The 12971-nt window shown below is 45.0% G+C and overlaps 1 protein-coding gene across 1 annotated transcript in view; it reads right to left on the bottom strand.

The window, feature by feature from the left end:
• Positions 1 to 221: 221 nt before the first annotated feature.
• The window catches only part of LOC121167665 (cytochrome P450 4X1-like), a 36054-nt gene continuing 23304 nt past the window's right edge, over positions 222 to 12971 (bottom strand). The window contains exons 9-12 of the mRNA XM_040997215.1: positions 4905 to 5038; positions 3507 to 3571; positions 1247 to 1329; positions 222 to 417 (exon numbers count right to left, since the gene is read on the bottom strand). Of these exons, the coding sequence (XP_040853149.1) occupies positions 222 to 417; positions 1247 to 1329; positions 3507 to 3571; positions 4905 to 5038 (478 nt within the window). The remainder of the gene's footprint in view (positions 418 to 1246; positions 1330 to 3506; positions 3572 to 4904; positions 5039 to 12971) is intronic.

The following is a 12971-nucleotide window of genomic DNA, read 5'->3' as shown; positions in this document are numbered from 1 at the left end:
TCTATGTAGGTTCACAGCACAGTCAAACAAAGACCCCCTAATCTTCCTAAGTCAGACAGAAACAGTAACAGGCATCACTCCATGTGACTCAAAAATGTCTTAGGATTATGGGCAGTTCCAAAGGACCACCCAGCCAAACCCCTCCCATCTTCATCCCCTTCAACACTTTGAATCCCTCGCATTCACCTGGGTAATTAGTTGTACATTTAGCTAGAAATAATTTAGCCATTGTGCTTTAGGATTGGACATTCAGGCAGTTTCTGTAAGTGCAAGTGGATCCCGTTCTTGGGTTGGAGGATGACGTTGTTCAAGAAGAGCAGAGGTGTGGGAGAGGCTGCAGTCACTTTGAAACGGAGCAGAATCAAGGCGATGGCCACCTTCAACTCGAGCATGGCAAACTGCTGCCCGATGCAGTTCCTGCAGACGTCGGGGGAGAGGAGATGTTGAGAAAAAGGATTCTCTGACTCTTTAATACTGGCATAACAAGGGTAAAGTTCACAAAAAAGCAACATTTCATTCTGTGGAAACTTTCAGACTTCTGACTGACATTGTTCCCTAGCTAGGAGGCTCTAACGTGACGTCCTCCTTGTAACAACATGGTATTTCAGATAGTCAAAGAACTGCTTCTTCTGCCCCAGGGTGTGCACTGCACAGAGCCTGCGCACAGCCACGCACGTCATGAGATTACCTTTGAAGGCCCAGCTGCACAGTGTGTGATAGAGAGGGGACCATTCTTTGTGAATCTAATTGACCCACTGATGGGCTCAGATGGGCACTGCTATCCACCTCATGGTCAGATGAGAAGACAGAGTTCTGTGGAAGAATGTATAGACCTGAGAGGCTAAAGTGAGTAAGCTAGACCCCTAACTAAACACTTCTGTGTGCGTTTTTAGAGATTTATTTTACTTTTATCTGAAAGGCAGCATTGCAGGGAGGATAGAGTTAAATCTCCCATCTGCTAATCACTCCCTGTGTGGCTGCAATAGCTGCAGCTGAGCTGTTCTGACCCAAAGCCAGGAGCTGGGACCTAGCTTCTTCTAGGTCTCCCACATGGGTGCACAGACCCCAGGATTTGAGCCACCGTCCGCTGCTTTCCCAGGCCATAAGCAGGAATTGGAAGTGGTGCTCCCAGGATACAAACTGGCATCCATATTGCATGCTAGCACTGCAGGGGGAGGCTTAGCCTACTATACCCCGGTGCTGGCTCCCCTTCTGTGCATTTTCAACAACTTCAAATGGTTCTCACCTTGGTCCAGCTGAGAATGGTAGGAAGGCATGAGGGTGTCTCTGATCAGAATTCTCCTTAGAAAACCTCAAAGGGTCAAACACCTGAAATGAGAGGACAGTACCACCAGTAACCCCCAAAGAACATTGAAGACACTTCTTCAGCTACTACTTAGTGCTGACCAATGGGAGCATAATGTGAATCATGTGTGAAGTTTAAAGTGTTCTGGTAACCACATTTCAACAGGCAAAATTAATTTTGTGAATGTAATTTATTTAACCAAAATTATTCTCACATGTAATCCAAATACTTATGAAGGAGATGGTTCTTTTGGCCTTATATCTTGAAATTTTCATGTGTGTTTTACACTGAATGCATGTCTCAATTCCAAGTAGGCACATTTCAAGTGCTCCATGGCCACCTGTGTCTTACAGCTACTCCATTGTGCCACCAGACTTGCAAACCCTGGCCTGCCTCCAAAGGGCCTTCTCTGTGTTAGAGTAAGGGAGAACTGTAATACACACTATGACAATTGCAGGAGGTAAGGGTGTTATCCACCTAAAAGGCATATCAAAATGATTACGAGGTCAGTTGCTACTGGGACTTGCGGTAGAACTTTCTATTACATGGAACAGAAGAACAGCACATTCCATGAGGGCTTTGAGGTTCAAGAACTAAAGTAAATGAAATTATGATATTGTAAATATGAAAGAAAAAAGAGAAATGAAGAGAAATGAAGGAGGTCTGGCATGGTAACCCAGTGGGTAATGTCCTCTCCTTGCATGTTTAGGGTTCCCATATGGACAGTTCATGTCCCAGATTCTGTACTTTGCTTCCAGCTCCTTGCTGTGGCCTGGGAAAGCAGCAGAGGACAGCCCAAAGCCTTGGGACCCTGCACCAGTGCAAGAGACCTGGAAGAAGATCTAGACTCCTGGCTTTGGATAAGCTGAGTTCCAATCATTTTATGGCCACTTGGAGAGTGAACCGGCAGATATAACTTTCTCTCCTTCTCTCCTTTTCCCTGTAAATCTGACTTTACAATAAAATGTGAGAAATTGTAAAAAAAGAAAGAGGAAGAGAGGGATTGAGTGAGGTTTATTTCTTAGAAATATACCTATGAAATACATGACATTAAATCTCTTCAAATCAATGTAAAAAATGTAAAAAAATTTAAAAATCTAGTCTCTTGATAGCAATTTACAAAAATTTATAAATTGAAAAAAGAAAGCAATACCTCTTGGCAGTTAAGGTGCGTGTGTTCGAGTTAGTGTAGCACAAAAAATACTAACACCATTGGATCAAGCTGCTCATGTTTGCTTCAGTCTTTTTGCCGGTCTAGATCCCCTCTCCTTTCTTTTCCACTCTTGCAGGACTGCTGGAACCTGACTGACATGGTGTCCTGTTGGGTTTAGCCCCAAAGAGACACTGGCAGGGCATCTGGAGAGAGGAAGAGCAGAGGGTGTTTTTTCTCACAGGATGCTTCAGTGTGATTGTGTCATGGCTCCTGTTTGATGGCTTACCCAGGACTCTCCCTGGTTCTTACGTCTCAATCCTAGGCCCTGTGGCCTAGACGGGATTAGCACTTGAGGTATGTATTTGCTCAGCTTTACCTTTCCTTAAACCCACTACTCAAATGAGTATGTCATTGACTTCCTGCTAGGATCTGACTGTTCCATCCAGCAAAAGTGAGATGACTGGAGTGCACTCACTATTAATGACTCACGGCCTTTTCCTAAGGGCTCGACAGGTGAATCACTGAAAAACAGATTGTGGTAATTGACAGCAAATCATGGGGCATTATGTGCACCTGTTCACTCAGAAGAAAGACACAATAGGAATAGGAGAAGGGGATAACTTGTGTATTTATTTAGTTTGAAAGACAGAGAAACTGGGGGGAAGATCTTCCATTTGCTGATTCATTCCCCAAGCGCCTGCAACAGCCAGGGTTTGGTCAGGCTGAAATCAGGAGTCTGGAACTCAGTCGGAGTCTCCCGGTTGCATAGCATGGACCCAAGAACTTGAGTTGCTTTCTGCTGCTTCTTAAGGTGTCCAACAAAGGGAAGCTGAATCAGAAGCAGAGCTAGGACTGAACCCAGGAACTCCAACACGGGACAGGAGAGTCCCAAGCGACAATTTAACTGTAGTGGGAAATGCCTGCCCCAAGCACAAATCTTTGTTTCTCTTTTGTATCACTTTCCTTATTTGTAGAGCCATTTCCAATGCTTCGTTTGCAAAACATAAACAGCACATTAGGTTTTTGAAGTGTGTGTAAGGGTCATACCTTTGGATTTTCCCAGACAGCAGGGTTGTGGTGAAGACCCCAAATACTGAGGACCACGACCATTCCTGAGAAAGGAGGAAAACAAGAGAAGCTACAAAAGAAAGAACAAGTATTGGGCAGCTGTTACCCTGCTCTTCAACAAAAATTTTCCTCTTACTGGGAAGATTCAGTTCCTTGGGGAGCTGTGTATGCCTTAGTTGATGCCACACAGAGGCACATATGAGAAAGAGCTTTGGGCTGGCATCTTAGTTTTCAAACAATGGTTTACTTCAACTTATGTTTCTGTTTGAAGAAGTGGTTGTAGCATGTCAAAATCATAAGCCGTGCTTATGTTTTTTGCTATGTTAGGCAATTACTTAAATTTCTGTTAATGGACTCTAAAACACCCTTTGAAGCAATCTGGGTACAAAGAACCAGAGCTTATTTGCATTATTCAGATCCAAGGAAAAGTTCCTGTTGGTGCTATTTACATGTGGAAGGTGTGAGATTTGAGGAAATATCCATGTGGTTCCAGCATTAAAAAAAAATAGGAAAAAGGGAGAGAATTTGAGGATTACTTTGAGACCACAAGTTATTCTGATAAACTGATTTTGGGTTTGTGAACAAGCTTCTAGTGACAGCTGTGGTTGTTTGCTGTAAGTAGTCCTCTTGGCTTGTTTTTAGCAAGAGTTAACAGAACAGGGGAGACAGTGTGTCTCGCATGCCTGCCAGGGACTCTCTCAGAAACGCGTGGTGTTCTGAGCAACCCTGGTTCCAGGTACTGCCCCCCCCACAGCTCTGCCCACATCAGCCAACCTCAGCTGCACTTTGGGCTCCCCCAGTGGGTTTTTGGTTAATCAACACTATTTCAAATGCTCCATACACTCTAAAGCATTACATACACATCTTAATATCATGTGCAAGAAGAAAATGAGCTAATGTGTTTGAAAACTCTGTATAAAATGTACATTCCTGAGCACTACTGAGTGTGACACTGGTGATGAGGTCTTAGAATGCCTGACTCCCACAGGATGCAACCACACTTCTCTCCCTTTCTGGGTCTTCCAGCTAAAAATGAGAGATGAGAGACAGTGCTCATCTCATACGATGTTTCATCTCAATTTCAAACCTGGTCAAAGATGACCTCAGAAACTATGTCCCAGAAGCATTTAACTCCCGGGAATTAACTCTGGGCTGGGATACTAGAGATGTGAATGTTGGACTCAGTTTTGCCGCACCTGGTTATGTGCAGTCGGAACACTTACTGAAATTCACATCTTCTGTGCCTAGCACTAAGCCAGCTGTCCTTAAGAATGTCTTTTGAGTTCTCCAAGAGCTAAGAAATCTTACAGTCTTTTTCAGTGTGGGCCCTAGGATCTCACGATCTTTAGGAGGAACTTAGGAAAAGAATGCAAAGACCTGCAGGCAACGAGCATCCATCTGGGAAGGTGAGGGGCTTGTTGAGTTCCCTGGAAATGGATGGGACAGGAGGAATCAGGCGAAATGCCTCACTGATGCACATTTCAGTGTACGACAGCTCGCTCAGCTGGTCCCTGTGGGGAGAGGGAGAAAAGGAACGAGGGACCTCAGATTCTTATCCAGTTTGTAAATATTGATCTTCTCCTCAATTTGACTGTTTCTCATGGTAAACACCAAACTAGTGTTAAACCAGTTTGCCATCTGAATGTATCCATACATAAACTGAAATGTATCAGAATATTAAAGCAAGACTCTTTCTATGTGAGATTCGACCAGGGACTTGGGTGCTTCCATAAGAATCAGGACTCTTCCCCCTGTCTTGTGAAGAATGTCATTAGCATTTTTATTGAGGTTAGATTGAATCCGTAAATGACTTAAAATAACATGTGAATTTTAAGAATATTCTTTAATGCATGAACATGGAGGTTTTTCCTTTCCATATTTTCTAAGATTTCCAACTTCTGTAATCCTCATTGTAGAGGTCTTACATGTCTTTGGTGAAATTTCTGAATATTTTATTTTATCTTTGTGAAGGTATTGTGAATGGGATTCATTCTATAATTTGCTTCTCAATGAGTTCATCTTGTTGTGTAAAATGCTATTGACTTTTGCATGTGTGTTTTGTGTTCTACATACTTTACTGAGCTCATTTACTAATTTGAATTATCTCATGGCAGAATCCCTAGGTTTTTCTCTGTGTAGAACAATGCAGTCTGCAGACCAGAATAATCTGGCTTTCTCCTTTCTGATTTGTAAGTATTTAATTTCCTTCTCTTTTCTGATTGTTTTAATATATGAAACTATGAAAGTACTAGAAGAAAACTAAGAAATCAGTATAAGCAAAGATTTTTTTGACTAGGACCCCCAAAAGCACTGGTAACCAAAGTGAAACTAGATAAATGAGGTTATATCAGATTAAGACGCTTGGGTACAGCATGAGGGACATCAACAGAGTGAAGAGGTAACCAATAGAATGGGAGAAATTATTTACAAATTATTATCTGACAAAGAATTAATATTCATAATGTGTAAGAAACTAAATAAAGCCAATAAAAAAACCCTGAAAAATGATTGAGTTAAGAAATGGACAAAGCATCTGAATTGAATTTCTGAAAAGAAGACATATAAATGGCCATCAAATAAATTTAAAAAAATTCGAGTTCGGTCCTTGGGCTTGGGGGCAACTGACGCTCCCTGCAGTGTGGCGACTGTGGGGGGTGCCCCTGCCGGGTCGGACCCAATGCGGGGGACTCATGCCAAAGACACTGCCACAAGGCAGTGAACGAGTCCTCGGCCTCCCCCAGGACCCAAGAGAGCTCTTCCCTCAGGGTAAGTCCGCCATGAGGGAACTTGGGAACTGGGTGGAAATTCCTAGCTCCGCCCAGCTGCTAAGACCATACGGCTGGGGGAGTTTGGGAGGAGTTCGGTCCTTGGGCTTGGGGGCAACTGACGCTCCCTGCAGTGTGGCGACTGTGGGGGGTGCCCTGCCGGGTCGGACCCAATGCGGGGGACTCACGCCAAAGACACTGCCACAAGGCAGTGAACGAGTCCTCGGCCTCCCCCAGGACCCAAGAGAGCTCTTCCCTCAGGGTAAGTCCGCCATGAGGGAACTTGGGAACTGGGTGGAAATTCCTAGCTCCGCCCAGCTGCTAAGACCATGCGGCTGGGGGAGTTTGGGAGGAGTTCGGTCCTTGGGCTTGGGGGCAACTGACGCTCCCTGCAGTGTGGCGACTGTGGGGGGTGCCCCTGCCGGGTCGGACCCAATGCGGGGGACTCACGCCAAAGACACTGCCACAAGGCAGTGAACGAGTCCTCGGCCTCCCCCAGGACCCAAGAGAGCTCTTCCCTCAGGGTAAGTCCGCCATGAGGGAACTTGGGAACTGGGTGGAAATTCCTAGCTCCACCCAGCTGCTAAGACCATGCGGCTGGGGGAGTTTGGGAGGAGTTCGGTCCTTGGGCTTGGGGGCAACTGACGCTCCCTGCAGTGTGGCGACTGTGGGGGGTGCCCCTGCCGGGTCGGACCCAATGCGGGGGACTCACGCCAAAGACACTACCAGAAGGCAGTGAACGAGTCCTCAGCCTCCCCCAGGACCCAAGAGAGCTCTTCCCTCAGGGTAAGTCCGCCATGAGGGAACTTGGGAACTGGGTGGAAATTCCTAGCTCCGCCCAGCTGCTAAGACCATGCGGCTGGGGGAGTTTGGGAGGAGTTCGGTCCTTGGGCTTGGGGGCAACTGACGCTCCCTGCAGTGTGGCGACTGTGGGGGGTGCCCCTGCCGGGTCGGACCCAATGCGGGGGACTCATGCCAAAGACACTGCCACAAGGCAGTGAACGAGTCCTCGGCCTCCCCCAGGGCGGCCAGTGCATCAAGTGGTGCCAGGCTTTGCCTGCTGGCCGCCCGGAAGGGCAAACTCTGGGGTTTTCAAGATATGTAATTGCTGCCTGGGTCACTCATGACTAAGACTAGGTTGAGTGTAGGTGCAAAGTGAATTTTCGGGTATTCTCAGTGACAGTGTCATGAAAGATATAAGCAGGCAAGGGGACCAAGACCTAGTGGTTTGGGGGAAGTGTCCAGAAGATAATTTTAGTAAGACAGATGCAACAGCTCAATTATGAATACAGAGATGGGATATTAGTATAGAACATCACTGATCACCATATACTAGCCCACACCGAAGCTATGGATGGGGGCCTCTTTGGCAGTGTTGGGTACCATTGCCCGACTGAGTGTTGGAGTTGTGGAGTGGTCACATTTGGCAGGATCAAGACACTCTCCAGCACACAAGAGAACTTGGTCTGGGGGTAGGCTCTGTGGGGTTGTGTGGGCCCAACCCTTTGGAATACAAGTCCCCCGGGTTAGTTCCCAAGCTGGGGTTGCAATGGTCTAAGCTAGGTGTGACCACGACATCTGCCATCACTCATGGGTAAAGGAATCCACAACAGTCAGGGTAGGTCAAGGCAGCAGCACCCAAATGTGCATCTTTAAACAGGATGTGGGGTGGGCCGGGCTGCCACTGGAAGGGGACAGAAGGGGCAGGGCTGAACAAACCTTAACTCACAAGTAACAACAGAAATCAGGTTGGAGCACAGCTCATGCCAGGTAGGTCCTTGCACATACTGATCTGTGTGAGGCAGAGGCACTAAGCCACAGCATCCAAGGGGCCACGACAAGTGAGGGGCTCTGCCAAGCGGAGACAGAACAACCACCGGCCTACACCTGCTCTATGGCAGGGCAGAGGCCCGGTTGGGGAAATAACAGGACACCCTAGCTGGGTTGAGTTTCCCACCAAGGAGCGCATGGGCTGGAACTGAGGCTACATTCTGATCAGGATACAATCATAATCTCACTTGGCACAATTGTGGACTGGGATGGGAAGCACCAAGCCAGGCCAAATTCCAACACCATCTGGTGCTCTGGAGGACCGGGGAGGGTTGTGTGACAGACTAGGTTAGGTCTCAGCCCTTACTGAACCATGTGTGAGCTTGGTAGGGGTATGGAAGAGCCATGGCTGGGTTGAAATATCCAACAACAAGAACCAGCTTGGGTCGGAGGCCAGGCAGGAAAAGCCACTGTTCCTCCTAGGATAGCAGGCGAACTGAGTAGTGCTGGCTCATGGACCCACTGGTATGCGCAAAAACTGGCATTGGGACAGGTTCTGGTGGAGGAGCCCGGGCAACTTCTCTGGCAGGACACAGTCCCATGCAGGTAAGCGCAAGAAGCACAATAGGGAACAACCCAAAACAGGCAATGAAAATTATCCCACTGGCATACACATGGCATGGGTTGGGGGCAGACCAGCCTGAATCTGTTCACATTACCTTCTGGTGAATCCGAGCACCAGAACAGAGTGTGGGTCGAGCCAGGTTCGGTTGCAACACATACCAGTACACAACAAGTAATGCCAAGGTGAGATGAGCCGTACCAGATGTGGCTGCAGCACACAACCAGCACATGTGACAATCAGGGAGGAGGCAAAGCCAACAGGGGAACGTGGGCACCCCTGCTGGATAACTACTTCCATTGGAAAGTGTGAATACGGATGGGGGCAGTTCAGACTAGGCAGGGCTATAGCACCTGTGGGCCTCACGGTGAGCTGACTGTTCTGACTGGTGCAAGTTAAAATTAGAGTGGGTTGAGGGGTGTTTGGGCTTAGCCACAGCGTTAGCTGGCAGAGGCTGGTACTAGGAGCCAATTCTGACAAGTCAAATGCCAAAACTACCTGGAGACTGCATACTCTGGGAGTGGGTGTGGCCTAGTAGGGAAATAGTGGGCACCTCCCTCAGGGTTACCACCCTCACTGGACAGCACGAAACCCAGGCTAGGAGCAGGGGTGGCTTGACAGAAAGGCACCTGCCAGTGGGTGTATGGGCTGGATAATAGGTTGGTTGGGTTAAACCAGGCTTCAATGTCCATTGACGTGTGCGAGAGCTACTTGGGATGTGGGACAGACTGGACAAGCCTGCAGTGCATACTGGCAAGCATGGGAACCAGGGTAGGGGGCAGAACTGGTAGGGGTTTTGGGGAGTCGCCTCAACTAGGCTGCAGCTCCAACTGGTTTGCATGAAGACCGAGTATGAAGTGGGTAGAATCGAGCTGGACTACAACACCCATTGGTTCACAAGGAAGACAGGGCTGGAAGCCGAACGGACCCAGTAATCGCAACGACCAGCATATGCATAAGCTGATTGGTGTGACGAACAGTGTTGGAGTCTGTACTAGCAAACTCACTCAAGAATCAGATCTGGGATCAACTCAGATGAAGTTTCTTTGGATATTTCTCCAACTGAACTGCTGATCTTGGAACCCCAACCATCAAGAGACTGTCAGCCAGTGGACTCTGAATAGGTTTCATTACGGTTGGGACGGAGAGATTGGCAGCAATCCAGAACTGATGAACTATCAAAACTGTATGAGCAGGACCCTTGGAGCGCGCCTCATGTTGGGGATGGGGGATGGGTGGGAGGTAGGGTGGGGCTTTCCCCTTTGTTACTCCCCTAACCCTAGATACAGGGCAAAATGATTATATTAGTGTGGAAACAATGATATTACCCACTTTCACCCTGTAGCCCGTGACCCTTTGTACCCTAATAAACTAAGATTATTAAAAAATAAATAAATAAAATAAAAAAAAAATTCAATGTTACTGACTTTTAGGGAAATGGAAGTCAAAACTTCAAAGAAGTACCATCTCACTTTAGTTATAATAGTTATAAAAACATAACATGCTGCAACAATATGGAGAAAAGGAAATTCTTACACACTATGGTTGGGTATGTAAATTAATATAGCCACTAAGGAGAATATTATGCAGTTTCCTCAAAAAATTAAAAATAGAGTTGATGGGCTTGGTGCGGTGCCCCTTGGCTAAAGTCCTCGCCTTGGGCACATCAGGATCCCATATGGGTGCTGGTTCTAACCCTGACATCCATGCTTCCCATCCAGCTCCTTGGTTTTCGCTGGGAAAGCAGTCAAGGATGGCCCAAAAACATTTGGAATCCTGGACCCACATGGGAGACCTGGAGGAAGTTTCAGGCTCCTGGCTTTGGACTGGTGTAGCTCTGGCAGTTGTGGTCACTTGGGGAGTTAATCATTGGATGGAAGATCTTCCTCTCTGTCTCTCCTCCTCTCTGTATATCTGACCTTGTAGTGAAAATAAATAAATATTTAAAAAAATAGATTTGCTATATGATCCAGCTGTATCACGGCTGGTTATAGATTTGCAGAAAAGGAAATCAGTTTTTTAGAGAAATGCCTGCACTCCCATGTTGGTTGTAGCACTAGACAAATAGCCAAGATACGAAATCAAACCAGGGTTAAACACACACACACATGCACACACACTGGGATATTATTCAGTCATAAAAAGATATTCTGACATTTGTAGCAAGATGGATGAACGTGGAGATCACTATGGTAATTGAAATAAGCCATACACAGGAAGACAAATGCCACATGCTCCCTCATATGTGGAAGTCCAAATGCAGTCCATCTGAACTCAGAATTGTCATTATAGAGATGGGAAGAACGGAGGAGGGATAGAAATAGGTGGGGTAATAGAAATGTAAGTGAAAGTAACAAGTTCTTATGTTCAATACAAGGCGTTAATAACGGAGCATAAAATGTATCATATACTGGTTAGTAAATGGGAAGAGGGGAGCTGATAGGAGCCAAACACAAAAACCAGGTAACAAATGTCATTTGTCTAATATAATTAGATATAACAAGATATTGCACTATCTATCATGGAATGTATAAGTATTACATAGTGATGAAAAACTTTGATTTAAGCTAATTAATAAAATAGCTTAAAACAAAATTGTCATTTGATTAAGCAATCTCTATCCTGATCATGCAATTAAAAAAATAAAGTTGCCACCTCATTAAGACATTTGGATGTCTATGTTCATTGTAGCATTGTTTACACAGAATAGACAAGATGAAAATAACTTGTGTGTATTGAAGGACAAATGAATAAGGAAATGTGATATGTATGCACAATGGAATATTATTCAGGCTTAAAAATTATCATGTCATTTCTCACCACCCAGCTGGATGTGGAGGTCATATCAAGGTAGGTAATTCAAGTACAGGAAAAAAATATGTGATGTCACTGACATGAAGAATCTTCACAAAGGTCAAGCACATCGAGATGGAGAATAGAACAGTTATTACCTGGGTGAGCACGTGCGAGGGCAGGGGGACTGCGGCTCAGAGGAGTCAAACAGCCAGTAAGTGGCACAGCACGAAACCTACAGTGTGAGGGACTTCTACAGAAATAGACCCCAACTACTCTTGCTCAAGATAGGTAACTAGTAAGATGACAGATACTGAATTTGCTTCTCTATAGTAATCACTTGGCAATCGAAACATGCTCCCCAGCATCAGATGTAAACATTGACATCTGTTTCTAAAAGTTAAACAGAAAGTAAGTAGAGCAAATCCTTCAGCTATGAGTGTGCATCGGCTTGCATTTACTTTGTCATCTTATTTAAACACTTAATGTTGTGTACAAAGTGAACAATAGACCTACTGTATGATACAGCAATTCCACTTCTGGACATATAAAAAATTTTTGAAAATCATGTAAAACTATTCACGGACTTCCATTTTTTCACACCAAAAATAAATTCAAATTTTGATTTAACATTCTATGAACTTTAAAAAATATCATCATAAAACCAAACGAGAATGCAATCAGCATATTTTGATTTTACGTTTTACTAACTTTATAAATATCCTCATAAGACCAAATGAGAATACAATCAGTATATCGAAGTTTATCCTCATAGTCATATCTATTGCAGCATCAATCATAAAATCAAGGTACTGAATCAACTTAAATGTTCATCACCAGATAAATGAGTAACAAGTAGCACACAACACACACACACACACACACACACACACACATTAAAACAATTCTGTTATCTGTGACAATATCAACGAATTTGAAGGACATTATGCTAATTAGCCAGGCACAAAGAGACAAATGCCACATGATCTCAAGCAAGTGGAGCTTCCAGAAGCAAACACTAGTACAGTGATCACCAGGGGCGAGGGTGGGGCAGTACTTGGGAAAGATACAGGTCAAAGAATGTAAAATTCCACTTAGAAAGGAGGAATAAGTTCAAGAGCACTAATTATAGTACCGAGGGATTAACTGTATGGTTGAAACTTGTTAAGAGGGTAGATTTTAATTTCTCCATCACAATGGTTGAGATCATCAATTGATTTTTTGGTTTAGTCATCTCACATATATTTGCTGCACACACACACATTTAGACAATTTATTTAAAATATGAAAAATACAAAAAAGCGAGTACTGAAATGGTGTAGCTGTCTGAGCAGCTCTTAGAACACAAGTGTCAATTCATAAGCTCTACCAGCCAAGCTCTAGGTGCAAGCCTAAGGATCATGCCCCTCATTTCCAAAACGCCAGAGCTTGTAAGAAATAAAAATGGGACATTGTACACACTAATAATGGGAAGAACAACCATGATTTATGGAT

Source organism: Ochotona curzoniae, unplaced genomic scaffold, assembly GCF_017591425.1.
Source record: "Ochotona curzoniae isolate NIBS_2020 unplaced genomic scaffold, NIBS_Ocur_1.0 patch419, whole genome shotgun sequence".
NCBI classification, from domain to species: Eukaryota; Metazoa; Chordata; class Mammalia; order Lagomorpha; family Ochotonidae; genus Ochotona; species Ochotona curzoniae.
This window is presented reverse-complemented; position numbering and strand designations above follow the sequence as displayed.